Source organism: Sebastes umbrosus, chromosome 6, assembly GCF_015220745.1.
Source record: "Sebastes umbrosus isolate fSebUmb1 chromosome 6, fSebUmb1.pri, whole genome shotgun sequence".
Classification (NCBI taxonomy): domain Eukaryota; kingdom Metazoa; phylum Chordata; class Actinopteri; order Perciformes; family Sebastidae; genus Sebastes; species Sebastes umbrosus.
In genome coordinates this window covers 13,769,654-13,784,287 of record NC_051274.1, presented here as the reverse complement: position 1 = coordinate 13,784,287, position 14,634 = coordinate 13,769,654, and the positions used below count along the sequence as shown (strand labels likewise).

The 14,634-nt window shown below is 37.0% G+C and overlaps 2 protein-coding genes across 6 annotated transcripts; one reads left to right on the top strand and one right to left on the bottom strand.

Moving 5' to 3' along the window:
• The first annotated feature begins 949 nt into the window (after positions 1 to 949).
• On the top strand, positions 950 to 8,017 carry LOC119489765 (cell division control protein 42 homolog). 5 transcript variants are annotated; one of them, XM_037772574.1, is made up of 6 exons: positions 950 to 1,087; positions 3,471 to 3,593; positions 3,721 to 3,793; positions 3,902 to 4,011; positions 5,575 to 5,772; positions 5,941 to 6,505. In XM_037772574.1, the coding sequence occupies exons 2-6, from the start codon at positions 3,489 to 3,491 to the stop codon at positions 6,028 to 6,030; spliced, it is 576 nt and encodes a 191-aa protein (XP_037628502.1). In that variant the 5' UTR covers positions 950 to 1,087; positions 3,471 to 3,488; the 3' UTR covers positions 6,031 to 6,505. The 5 variants fall into 5 exon arrangements, with proteins under 5 accessions (XP_037628502.1, XP_037628503.1, XP_037628504.1 ...); XM_037772575.1 differs by having other exon boundaries at positions 3,445 to 3,593; XM_037772576.1 differs by lacking the exon at positions 5,941 to 6,505 and adding an exon at positions 6,610 to 8,017 and having other exon boundaries at positions 955 to 1,087; positions 3,448 to 3,593.
• Positions 8,018 to 10,247: 2,230 nt separating this feature from the next.
• On the bottom strand, positions 10,248 to 14,306 carry LOC119490670 (F-box only protein 6-like). The gene is made up of 6 exons (XM_037774186.1): positions 13,627 to 14,306; positions 12,302 to 12,551; positions 12,066 to 12,180; positions 11,873 to 11,968; positions 10,554 to 10,689; positions 10,248 to 10,457 (listed from the first exon to the last, which is right to left on the bottom strand). Exons 1-6 carry the CDS (start codon positions 13,732 to 13,734, stop codon positions 10,311 to 10,313), a joined length of 852 nt encoding a protein of 283 aa, XP_037630114.1. The 5' UTR covers positions 13,735 to 14,306; the 3' UTR covers positions 10,248 to 10,310.
• Positions 14,307 to 14,634: the final 328 nt, after the last annotated feature.

The following is a 14,634-nucleotide window of genomic DNA, read 5'->3' as shown; positions in this document are numbered from 1 at the left end:
TGTTGCAAGCAAATCATGCATTAAAAACCTTGCTTTAGTTGAAATACATGATTGTTAGCATCAAAATCTATAGCCTAAGTAGCCTACCAAGAGTAAAAGTACTCATTGTGCAGAATGACCCATTTCAGAATAATACTTATAATATCACCAGATTATAATTAGTGATGCATTAATGTAAGCATCACTAATGTTGCAGCTGGTAATGTGGAGCTAATTTCAACTACTGTATATACCGCCAGGTATCTTAATCCATAATACTGCATCACCATTTATTAGTTGATTTATAGCCAATTTTGTATTCATAATCTGAATATGCAAAGTAACTAGTAGTCTAACAAATGTTGTTTTCTATCCTGATATTGGGCTAAATAAATCAAATTGGCTTGACTTAAAACTGCAGTGGATAGTCCACTTACACTTACACACCAAAAACTGACAATAACTGCACTATACTGTGCAATATTGCACAGTCATTATACAGTGATATATGTCATTATCATTATTACTACTCAGGTGTAATTCATACTGTGCAAAATTTTCAGGTGGAATTTCATTGCATTCTCACTGTGCATTATCATTTTCCACTTGTGCAATTTTGTTAAAAGTCTGTTTAATGTCAATACTGTATATACTGCTCCTATTTTTATACTTCCTTCTATTTAAATGGTTCATATTTTGTGACACTTTGTTTAGCTCTTTTGTTTTACTGTGTTAGTTGATGCATCTTGTTTTTTGCACTATCCCCTTTGCTGCTGTACACTGCACATTTCCCCACTGCAGGACTAATAAAGCAATATCTTATCTTATCTTAAATTACATTCCACCACTAATCAAGTATATAAACTATATACAGGGACAAAGTAGCTCAAATACTAGCAACTGTAGATGTAATTACCACATTTGTATAGCTCTGTTTTACTGTGAAGGTGATCTATCCGGTGTTATCCTCAGCAGCTTGACAGTGTGAGTGTGGAGATCTCAGCTTCTTCTCTCTGACTGTTAGCTGCTGCTGCTGATCTGCTGGTTGCCAACGCCCGGCGACATACACAGCTAACGTCAGCTAGCCGAGACATCCGGAGGGACATTGGTACGTAACGCAAACATTTCCTCACTGTCTCAGCCTGAAGTTACATTATTACAAATACAAGTTCTTACATTGTTTCCACGCTTCGTCTTGATAGCTGGGACTTTAGACAACCAGTTTACAAGCTAACGTTAGCTAAGCTAGCTAGCATTGTCTAGTGGTCGCTAGCACTGCGTTAGCTGAGCTTGAAACACATTTTCACCATCGTTATTGTGTAAGTAGATGTAGTGTCATATTGTGCGGTTAACACCAGCACTTTATTTTACAAATACTAGTAAATTAGCAGTGTAATCCAGTGATGCAGCTAGTGAGTAACGTCAATAGCTACCGTTAGCCTCCAGACAGTGTTGGTGATGGGTGTGACACTCTGCTCGCTCACGTTAGCTGATGAAACACAACCTTTCCCTTTACACCTCCTCTGGTTTAATCCAAGCTGTCATTTAGGAGTTGATCAGAGTAGACACACATATCATGTCAGTGCATGTCACAGCCTGAGAGACAACCACAACAACAACACATAATAGATGTAACTCACACTCTGCCTTTTATTTACTCCTCCACTTCAGGGTTGTTTTTTTTTTACATTTATCCTTTGATATTGCAATATATTGTTATTGTTTTTTTATTTGTTTGTTTGTTTTATTGACACACAAACATGAACTACTTTTTTGTTGTTTTCTTCCATTTACATGCATGTTCTTTTTAAATATCTATATATTGTATTTTGCTTAATGAATTGTATATATGTGTATATGTATATATGTTTTTGTTTTTATTTTGTTCCTTTTTTAATTTTATTTATTATTGAATTGACGTTTTGGCAATATTGTTCACCTGAGCTTAATCCAAGCTGTCATTAGCAGTTGATCAGGGTAGACACACAGATAACCTGAATTGAGTTCAGGGCAAATGTTAATACAAGCAGTATAGTCCATTAGTCGTTATTTATGCATTTTTCATGCTTTATACTTTATACTTTATTGTCAGACAGGTCTGAAATTTGTTTTGCATAACAGCAGCTCCGTTTGCAACATCACAGAAAGGACAAAGACAATAAACAAGGATACAAACATTTAAACATTACAATCACAGAAGACAATATTCAGGGCCCTTTAACGCACATTTGATCTGGGATTAGGCTCCATATTTAGTTTAAGGATTGACTGATGCAAAAAAGAGTGCTTCAGTCTAACCTTATTAAATCGTGGAACCCTGTATCTCCGATTCGATTCGCTGAATGACTTATTGCCAAGAAACTTCTGAGCACATCTCTGGTAATCACAAGATTTAAAGTGGTGCTTTTGAGTGATTATTTGTGGAGAAACTCAAGTTTCACAGATCTGTAGATTAAATCAACTAATAAACAAAGTCAACTAAGAATTTATTTGGTCGAGGACAGCCCTAATTTTTGTTTTTTCCAACAAAAACAAAACAGCAACCTTAACAACAAACTATTAGATTGTAGTCTTGTGATACTGTTTAAATTTGTAAAACAAAACATGAATGTTAAGTTTATGAATACTCAATCGTGCATGCTGATTTGCAATATTCAGAATATATTTCCTGAGGCATTTCAGATATATCTGGATAACTGGGGATCCTGTTTTCTTAATGGCCCTCTAGTCATAGGAAGTCTCTAGTCATAGGAAGTCTCTAGTCATAGGAAGTTCTGTTCATCATGGTGGTTAGAAATGTTTTTAAATATGTCTTTTTTTTAGGGCCGCCCTCTCTTAGTCGATTAGTCGACTAATCAGTCGTTTTGGTCTTGGTCGACTAAGATTTCTTTAGTCCATTAGTCGTTATTTATGCATTTTTCATGCTGAATGACTTATTTCCAAGAAACTTATGAGCACATCTCTGGTAATCACAAGATGTAAAGTGGTGCTTTTGTGTGATTCTTTGTGGAGAAACTCAGTTTCAAAGATCTGTCGATTAAATCAACTAATAAACAAACTAAGAATTTATTTGGTCGAGGACAGCCCTAATTTTTTAGCATAACAGAAATCTATAAAGAAATAAATGAAACAAAATAATAATAATACAAGTGCAGACATACAGTATACACATATAGTAAGTAAGTAGAATGTATTTATATAGCGCTTTTCAGAGACATAAGTAACAAAGTGCTTAACAAGGGCATTATATACAGTATGTAAAGTTGTTCCTGCCCTTAAGAAGTTTGGCACCATGACAACAAAGGTTATATTAATGTAAAACAATCCTCCTTCCTTTTTAACTCCATCCAAAAACCGGTAACCCCATCTTGCTCCCCGTCACCTTATCTACCAATATCTCCTAACTTTTTTAGAACGATTATAGTAATATATAAATATCCTAACAAGTTATCACCTCTCTCTCAGCAGCTAACTAACTGTATCGCCAGCAGGAATCAGAAAACACAGCGATGCAGACTATCAAATGTGTGGTGGTGGGTGATGGAGCAGTGGGAAAAACCTGCCTGTTGATTTCATACACCACCAACAAATTCCCCTCTGAATATGTCCCAACAGTAAGTAAGTTTGGTGTGTGTTTCACAGTCAGGTGCATGCTGACAGACAGACAGACACATGTTGTTTATTAAAGTAAAACATACTTCTTGAACGGATTATAACATGTCATTCATTCTTCTATCACAGGTTTTTGACAACTATGCAGTAACTGTAATGATTGGGGGTGAACCATACACCCTTGGCTTATTTGATACAGCAGGTAAGATTATTATTTTTTTTTTACTCTTTTCAATTAAATTCCTAGTTGAATTAAGTACAGTTGTTATAGTCTGTCCACAGCTAATTTGTGGCGTGGTCCCTGTTATAGGTCAGGAGGACTACGACAGGTTACGACCACTAAGCTACCCACAGACGGATGTCTTCTTAGTCTGTTTCTCAGTTGTTTCCCCTTCCTCGTTTGAGAATGTCAAAGAAAAGGTGAGTACAGAGGGTTTATCTAAATATAGCGGGGTTGCTCACCTGAAAATCTAATAACATCCTCTTTCCAAATATCTGAAATTAAACCGCTTTCACGACATACTCCATTTAATAGCACTCTGCTCTATGTTACTAAGTGATTGGAAAATCGTAAAGTAGTATATAGCAAGGAGTTAAGGTATGTAGATCGAGATTATAAACGGAGAAACAACTTACTGTTTAAAATAACAATTATGGATTTTTATTTATTTGTTATCAAACTACTGAAACAGACAGAAACTGAATCAAGCAGAAGGTAAGAGAAGTTTTAAAATACACCAACTGAATGTAATGGTAATGGTTCATCTGATGCACTTGATTTAAGCAGACAAAATACCAAAAGTTAATTTTCTTAGAGGATGTTGACTTTAAATGCAACACATTGTGCTGTTCAGTATTTCTCCTCCTTGCTGCCTCTGTCATAAAACACTGGAAGGTATTTTTTTTTACTGTGAATCACACAGGATCCTATGATCACAGATAATGGTATAAATAAAAGTGTAAAGTAGGCGGTATTTATAAAAAAGAAAAAAAAAACAGTAACCTTAACAACAAACTATTAGACTGTAGTCTTGTGATACTGTTTAAATTTGTAAAACAAAACATAAATGTTAAGTTTATGAATACTCAATCGTGCATGCTGATTTGCAATATTTCAGAATATATTTCCTGAGGCATTTCAGATGTATCTGGCTAACTGGGGATCCTGTTTTCTTAATGGCCCTCTAGTCATAGGAAGTCTCTAATCATAGGAAATTCTGGTCATCATGGTGGTTAGAAATGTTTTTAAATATGTCTTTTTTTTAGGGCCGCCCTGTCTTAGTCGACTAATCAGTCGTTTTGGTCTTGGTCGACTAAGATTTCTTTAGTTCATTAGTCGTTATTTATGCATTTTTCATTTTCACTTATTTCCAAGAAACTTATGAGCATATCTCTGGTAAGCACAATATTTAAAGTGGTGCTTTGGTGTGATTCTTTGTGGAGAAACTCAGTTTCACAGATCTGTCGAATAAATCAACTAAGAATTTATTTGGTCGAGGACAGCCCTAATGTTTTTGTGACAAAATTACATAGCATAACAGAAATCTATAAAGAAATAAATGAAACAAAATAATAATAATACAAGTGCAGACATACAGTATACACATATAGTAAGTAAGTAGAATGTATTTATATAGCGCTTTTCAGAGACATAAGTAACAAAGTGCTTAACAAGGGCATTATATACAGTATGTAAAGTTGTTCCTTTCCTTAAGAAGTTTGGCACCATGACAACAAAGGTTATATTAATGTAATTTTGTGTGCAATGTAATTCCTTTTTTACTCCATCCAAAAAACAGTAACCCCACCTCCTCCTTGTCACCTTATCTGCCAATATCTCCTAACTTTTTTAGAACGATTATAGTCCTCAGAGTTGAGTTCATAGCATTTTTATACGTAATATCCTACATGTAGCATCATTATTTAAACGAGTGTAATCTGCCTTTTGGTGACGAGCATTTTGTCTGTTTTTTTTTTCTTTAGTGGGTTCCTGAAATAACTCACCACTGTCCCAAGACCCCGTTCCTGTTGGTCGGCACCCAGATCGACCTGCGTGATGACCCCTCCACAGTGGAGAAGCTAGCCAAGAACAAACAGAAGCCAATCACCCCCGAGACAGCAGAAAAGCTGGCCCGTGACCTTAAGGCAGTCAAATACGTCGAGTGCTCAGCCCTAACACAGGTAAGACCTCCCTTTAAACAATAAGCTTAAGGCATGTGCTTGAATGTCCGTTTTCCTAACGAGGGTGGAAATACGTCGCCTTGTCTTTTGCTAACAGCAGTCGGCTAAAACTCCATCTAACTCTGTGTCGTGTGCCTGTCTCTCTCCCTTCTTTTCCTCTTTCTGTAGCGGGGACTGAAGAACGTATTTGACGAGGCTATCCTCGCCGCTTTAGAGCCCCCTGAAACTCAAAGAAAGAGAAAATGCTGTTTGTTCTGATGTCTTCTCGCATCTTGCTTTGCCTCTCGATCGTCTGCTGCTTACTCATTGTAAAGAGATGTCTGTCACTAAAATAACCACAAACGCTCTTTTAAACTTTAAAACTTTGTGCCCATTAACTTTTTTTTCTCTCCCCCCTTCTGTTCATGCATGCTTTCTTTTCAACTTGGCCTAATCACAATTATCCACGCTGCCTGATATAACAAGAGTGCCAATCTTAAGTTTTTCTTTCTGTCGGCACCGCGTGTGCAAGTCTGTGAAACTGACATGACTGCGTTTGTTTGTGTTACTCAGTATCAGTTGTACCCTACAAAATCATTTATGCCACCATCTGTCTTAGACAGTAATAACCTTTTTTTTTTTCTACTGCAGCATCAAACATTTTCCATAAGCTTTTGTCTTTACTCAGACAACTTGATCATGAAGGAGTCTTGTATAATGTTATTTGAATAAAGGAAAATTTTGATCGCCCTGCTCCATTTCTACCCAGCCTTCTTTTGCAATTAGTTCCATGAAGATGCTCATTTGTATTTGGAACACACAGCCCTGTTTTTGAATATTAATATTTTATGTCCACAGAAAGGATTAAAGAATGTGTTTGATGAGGCAATACTGGCTGCCCTGGAGCCCCCTGAACCTAAGAAAAGGCGTAAATGTGTTCTGCTCTAAGGCTCGCCGCAGCCCTCTCCACACCAGTTTCCAAATGTAGGTTAACAGTACCGAAGAGGTTTGTTGCACAAGCACATTCCAACGTGAGTTAAAATATTGTGAAATATTTGCCTTCTGACTGACTTGACCTAAATACATACGCAATGTGTTAAAACATAATATTAAGATTGAGTAACATTTGATGCCGTTTGTGATGATTTGATGCCATTGAAATGGTCTTACAATGATGTGAACACTTAACGATATATCAACAAAGTTTAGGTGACATTATTAAATAACATGTCAGTTTGACCACATTATGTTTGGAGTGCAGACTATGAAATGGTATTTTAATAGAACTGTTTTATTGACAGCCCTGTAAAAAACACAAACAAGCTGATAATGTTTGCTTAGCGAGCTGCTCCAATTATGTCGAAGTACATCTGTTTTTTACTTTTCAAGTTTATCATTTATACTATATGTTCAACCCTGGTTTTCCCAACATTTTGTTAAGAATGATACATTTCTCAAAGTGTTCACAAAAAGTTGCTGTATTTTACTTATTTTTGACATAATTTCATGTTCAACGTCAACATAGCCTCCAGCCGGATCTAAGAAATATTTGACGTAAAATGACATTTCTAGGCTATGCTCCGTCGTAGTTCTAGTTTGCCGAAACATAACCTGATAAATTGACACTTGTCAAAGTAAAGATCTGCAGAAGAAGCTGACAAAGAAATGTAAGAAATGTAACATTTTAATTGTCAATTTAAGTAACTACATGCAAGAAGTTGGAGCACAACAATTTCCCTGTTTACTTTCTGTGACAGAAGCGAGTTCACAAGAAGGTGATGAGTGTCCTGAATGCTTGTCAAAAAGTTGAACTTTGCAGGAGAATTCCAGCCTATAACCCCAGGCTAATTTTGTAAAATGAACATACTTGCTGCTGAAGTCAGTAACATATTGTGACAGTTCTTACAACATGCTATACTTAGTTTGAAACCCTGTGAAGATTTCTGAGTGACTGAACTAGCACTATTTGCATTTGTCTTTTGCTATAACCACGCCTGGATGATGGGCTTGAATTTGATTTGTAAATATAGTGAGAATAACTCACTAATAACTTATTGACTGAATACAACGTGTGCATTACTGATGCAGAGATTTAAGAGGAACTGAGATGACACTGAAATCCAAATAACCAGGAAAATGTTGGGAGAACGAGTTTCTTGGACTCTTTGGTTTTTATTCAATTTAACATCGAAGTTGTACTGTATCTCGCTTGTGATAAAGCACCACAATAAACCAGTATTATGAATAAACCTAACTTACAATACTACATGTTGTTGTCTTGACTTTATGGTTACATAAACAATGTCATGAACTTTTTATATATTTTCCACAGATAATGTAGTTATTCAGTACAAATGTTCAGCATCACAACTTACACAGTACACAGCAGTGCAAAGAATATTATTAGTAATTCCATTAAGGCTGTTTTTTCTTAGTAGTGCTTCAGTGTTATACAATATTTATAGACAGAATACCTTCTGATCTGAGAGATCAGCTTTTTGACTTTTTTTTTTTCTTGACATGTAGCCTTCATATAACATTACGTTATCACTCCACCTTTCAATGAATATGACTGAGAAGCAAACAAACATCAGTCAAATAGTTCACTTAAAGGGGAACTATGTCCATTTTCAAAATTCATAAATGTTATTCCTATGGTCTAAGACAGTCCAAAAAATATTAGTAAACATGAACAACTCTCCATCAAAACAAAAACTGGAGTGCTAAAACTCCAATTTGGGATGTCATCGGGTATAACGTGTGGAGTTGCTTCATAGATGATGAATTGGGAGAGAGGTTCTAGATGACACTGAGAGCACCCAGGGGGATGATCTGAGTATATGGGAACATTTTATGTTTCACAACAGACAACACCCCAATAGAATAAAGCTCATTTGGGTATAAAAAAGAAAAACCTTCTGTGGGTCCACAAAATCAGTCTCCCATTCATTGTCTAAGGAGCAGCTCCAGACTTTACACCCGATGACATCACAAGTTTGAGACTTACTTCTCTGGTTTCTGGCTTTGAGAGAGAGTAGCTCATGTTCACTAATATTTACTGAAATTTCTGCAGCTATGGAAACGACATACTGGAATTCATAACTTGGATGGCGTTCCCCTTTAAAAAGCCTAATCTGCAAAGATGCCTTGTTACTCTTTACTGCATCTTGTCCTAACATTTCCATGACTAGTTAGCGTACAAAATGACTTAACAGAAAACGATTTAATTCAGACTAAAGTGTACATTTTCATAAAAAATGAGGAATGTTGAATAAGGAAGGTGATGTACTGAAACTAATTGTGACATGGCTGCTTTCAAATTGACAAACCGCATTGTGTTCTCGGGGACTATATTGACTCTTTGGTACCGAAACAACTTACCTCACTGCAGAGATAAGTGTATCAGGCTCTTTGGGAAACATGGATAATGACCCATGATCCTCATTTTAGAAATTATCAACCAGATGCCATGAAAGGTAATAACATTTAAATTTAAAGAACCAGTGTGTAACATTTAGGGGGATCTATTGGCAGAAATGGAATATTATATGAATAAGTCTTTAGTGTATAATCACCTGAAAATAAGAATTGTGTTTTCGTTACCTAAAATGAGTCGTTTATATCTACATAGGGAGCAGGTCCTCTTTAAGAAGCCGGCCGTCATTTTTCTACAGTAGCACAGAACGGACAAACTACTATGTTAACTTTTCCTGCTTTGGCTGGAGTCGATAAGATTACTTGCACCGGAGTTAACCCCCCCGTCACTCCACTCAGCCGCCGGGAAACAAGACACAGGAAACCTCTGTTGGTCTGGAGGAGCTGCAGCATTTATTTCTGCACAAACTGCACCTTCCACTGTACATTCACTTGATGTTCTCAAAGCTGAACTAACTCTGTCTTCTGCTCCACTAGCTCACTTGCTCCTTCACGCATTTGCCGCCGCTCTCTCTCTCTTGCTTCACCACTCACTTCCCACGTACACACTGGGGCTGCTACTCTTACAACAGCTCTAGACCAGCGTAGTTCTTCTACACGCCTGGCACACGGGAGAGGTTGCGATTAGCAACCTCACCGCTAGATGCCGCCAGATGTTACACACTGTACCTTTAAGTAAAATAAATTATATTTCGGTTAACTATTTCAAATGGTCTCTTAGAGTGATTTTACTTTAAACTAAGATTTGAATAATTTAGAATTTTTTTTTAATATATATTTTCAGTTTTCTCTTGTTAAAACAAATATGTCAATAAAATTTGCAGTTGTGCTGTACAGCACTACTTTAACTCACGAACCTTATAGCACCAAAGGGTGCTATGCTACTATAAATACGTGTATGTCTTCTTAAGGTGCGGCTTTGGGAGTGCTTTCAAAATGACATTTCATAACGAAAGTGACGCACATACATAGTATTCAGAGCCTTTTTGCCTGAAGAAATGTTCCTTCAACATGTAAAATGACTGTAGATTATATAATGAAAATAAGACAATTTCCAAAAAGAGGGTGCAATTTTGCAATTTCAGGAAAAGGCAGGAAGCAGGCATTAGATGAATCCCTAAAAGCTATGTGTCCATCGCTGGACATATCTCCACACAGCTGTCGGTAAGGCGAATTCCATACCATCCTGCCCAGAACTGCGTGTCTTTTCCTCCGTGGATAAAACGGATGTATCTCACTCCTGGTCCGTAGTTCTGGAATACGTGGGTCATCTGAAAAACACACATCAGGAAGTCTAGAGTTGCCCTTGAGCTTTGTACCTCCTCTGCATCGTATTAATGAATGCTTCATGCTTTGTATGTTCATACCTGATTCCATTTCTGATCGTTCCACTGCTCAAAGTAAACAGTCTCAGGAGCGAACGTCTGGACAGGATTCTTTCTCAGATTCAGCAACTCTACACGGATTTCATATTTACTACCACAATCCCATCGTGGTGCATACCTAATATAACACAGATGCAAACACGTATGCACATGGATCAGGGGTCCAAAATTAGAATCAGCCATGGGAGCATTGTTCATTGGTGAACCAAATTACAGCCACAGTAGAAATACATTCCTATATGTTTTCTTTTTTACTTATTTTAGTTTAACAGTTGCACTATGAGATTAGGAAGCGGTCTTATTTTGAGTGTAAAATCACATACTGTCTCAGTACAAAAAAGGAATATTGCAGATGTAATTGATGCTGTAGGTTTTCTGACAAATGACAAACAGTGGCCTCCTTCATTTATACTTAAATTAAAGTTCTGTTGACACAAATCTGTGTCAATCTTTTTCCTTAGAGGACCCTTTTTCTATCACTGAGTGAACTGACGACCCCTGACTAAGTGACATATTTTATGGATATTTCCTATTATATTCAATGCATAACACTAACAGTACAGAACAACGGATAAACTGTACAATTATAACCCAAATATTGAACAAAATAACTGCATGACGTTTGTGTAAAACGAGCAATTTGTATGAATTTTGAGCAGATTATTTCCTGTAAATGTTGCATCAGAGATGAGTTTACCTGTTATTTTTAGGGACTTTTAATACAATTATGCATTATGGATAGGCCTATATTTTTTATTTTTTAACAATAATACAAACTTAGACTTCTTTTTTGACAGATTTAATGTTTTCTTCTCCCTGACGCTTGGTCATTGTTCTATTAGCTCTTTGGTTATTTTAACTGCGTACTTTTCCGGCTGTTTAGCAGAGAGGGAAGGCTCTGTGAATATAGCTTATGTTCAGGTTACCAGGTCATATTTATTGAGCCTTTACATGAGCCTTGTGTCTACATTGTTATCTAAAGTAGATGTATGAAAATTATGTAAAAGTTTTAATGCAAACTATCAAAGGGAAGCCTGGACCACAGGCCGCTATTTGCCTACAACTGCACTAGACACTCATTTAGTTCGATTTTAGACAATCTTAAATATGGAACTGGTTAAATGTATTGCATGTAATTTTCATAAATCTTTTAATACTTGTTTTTGTTACTAGCATGTTTTTTTTTTTTTAACACAGCAAAATAACTGACTGCAACATCTGGATTGTGTTTGACTGGCTCAATTTGCAAAAAAAGGAATTACTTTAGAGCTGTGAGAGTATTTCATGTGTGTCATTCTCACCAATCAGATATTTTGATGTCTGGCTGGAAGTGATCCATAAACGATGGGTTGTAACCTTCTGCCTCCAAATCAATCAGCTGCGACTTCCTGCACATTCTGCAGAAAACAGAAGATGTTTTAGCTGCTACATAACAGAAATGTATCATATCATAAAATTGCCATATGTTCTGGAAAACTGCTGGTGAATACTCACCCGTAAGAGGTCACAAAGGTTTTCTTAACTGTCTCATTTGGATGTGGCACCATAACTTCCTCCACTTTCCACCTATCACCACCATTCTCCAATATCTGCCAGTTCTTCATTTTATCTATAAAAAAACAAAGAGGGTTGTTGTGCAATTATTTTGTGGAGCTAATGTGTTGTTCAGCAGGAGAATAATGGCCTTAACACCACAGCATGTTGAGTAAAGTTCTGTGGCTACTTCTTACTTTCTCCTCTTGGATTCTTGAGGAGATTTCTTCTCTTCTTGCACAAGAAGTAAAACAACCTCCAGTCTTTGGGTATTTTGGAAGCATCGCGGAGGCGATATCCTTCTCTTCTGCATCTCTCCCTCCACAGAGACTCGCTGTCAGCCACTTCTTTCCATTGATGGCACACTAACCGGCAAACAAGAACCACCTGTTTGGGAGGAAGATTCAGGAAGATCTCCTCCAGGATCTCCAGAGGAACAGGGAACAGCTGAAAAGAAACAGACAGGACACATTAATTCCACAGGACACAGGACCAAATTACATTTGGAAACAGGCACATCTGGCTGTAGATGTTTTGAATGTTGATGAATGTTTTTTGATACCTTATGATTCTGTAATTTGCTCTTCGTCTTCGTTTTCAATTATTATGTTTGTTTTATGTCTGCAACCGTGTAACTGTGCTGCTGCCTATCTTGGCCAGGACACTCGTGGAAAAGAGATTTTTAATCTCAATGAGTTTTTACTTAAATAAAGGTTAAATAAAATAAAAACAATTAAGATCAAACTCTACATAATCTGTTAAAATCAACTGACTTTGGACCAATGCCCCCCCACTGCTTACATAATCACAACATTATACACTAACCTACATCAGCATTGTGTCTCTGTATTACACAGACAATTAAAACAAAAAGTTATAGAATTAAACAAAAGCTGTTAAAAACACATCATTTCGTTGTTCAGTTGTGTGTATTTTGTTTGTTTGTTTGTTTAGCTTGTCTAGCCCCACAATGCACCAACATTTGATGTCAACTCATATAAAGTCAAATATTCAATCAGGTTTATAACCAAACAGCCAAACAGTAGGGGGGGGGGGGGGGGGAATCCATGATTTTACAGACGGTGACAATTCAATTCAGTAATTGACAAGTCCACAACCAGCACTGCTCCCAGTAGACCACTTACACACCAAAAAACTGACAATAACCTGATATTTTCAGGTTGAATTTCATTTCATTCTCACTGTGCAATATCATTTTCCACTTGTGCAACATTGTTAATGGTCTGTTTATTGTCAATACTGTATATACTGCTCCTATTTTCATACTTCCTATTTAAATGGTTCATATTTTGTGACACTTTGTTTATCTCTTTTTTTTTTTACTGTGTTAGCTGATGCATCTTGTTTTTTGCATTATCCCCCTTTGCTGCTGTACACTGCATATTCCCCCACTGAGGGACTAATAAAGGAATATCTTATCTTATAAAACGGTGCACCCTATATAATGTCTGAAACATTTAGACTGCATGGTCTAAATTCAAAGTTGTACTAGTCCACTTACATGCAGTGAGAGAGAGGCTGTCGGTCCTGCAGCTGAAGACACATCCCGACTTGAGGCTGAACCAGAGCTGTGAGTTGAACCCATAGCTTTCTTAGCTTTCCTCTTCATGCCCGGGAATACAGACACATAAACTCAATCACTATCGACCTCTTAGCAAAGACACACCAGTGTGTAACGTCTTATAGAGCTACAGTATCACCAATATGGACACAGGTATTTATATCACACAACACGGAAGTGCGGATCGAGATTAAGACACTTGGTATATAAAGTGAGTTAAAAACAGCTGCAGTGTTTCCTATAACCTTAACTTTAGTAAATGACTACTAATGTCTCTGAAATGACAGTCACTTTCGGTTTACGCGTCTTCATATGTCTCATACTTATTCCCAGAAGACATTCTAGGCTACTATTCCTATCAGCTGACGGAGGGAGCGCTCGTTATTGACCCCGGGACACTCGAGCGTCCTGGACGTAAAGTGACGTAGACGGAGCTAACCGCTAAATTAACGCTAGCTTACAGTCTGTGGTAGCTAGGTATGGTAGCCACTTTGTGGTAGGTAGCGATACGCTAAAAAAGCGGCTATTCACGTATTCCAACCGGTAACCGGGATACTGAAAAACGTCGGTTTTGCTGCTGACTCCGCCTACCCGTGTGAGTTTCGGTGTACGCCGAGTAGAATTAATGACGAACCCTCTTGAATTCCTCCTTTAAGAAAACTTCCGGTATGCGTCATCGCGATGGGCGGGGCTAAGAGCAACTGAATTAAAGCTTATTGTGGTCCTGTAAATATTTACATGTGAATTGTGGAAAGATGTCAATCATTTTATACTTGTTAACATTTTCTCAGATTTTGCCCTGTTCTATAGAAATATTGTATTTGGTTGCTATGATTACAGTGACAAAGACAGCAATGCATTTTTTCTTATTAATTCAATTTTAATTCTCACAAAGTTACACATTCACAAGTTGTGAATTTATGAAAGAAATGGATCTATATCTGTCAA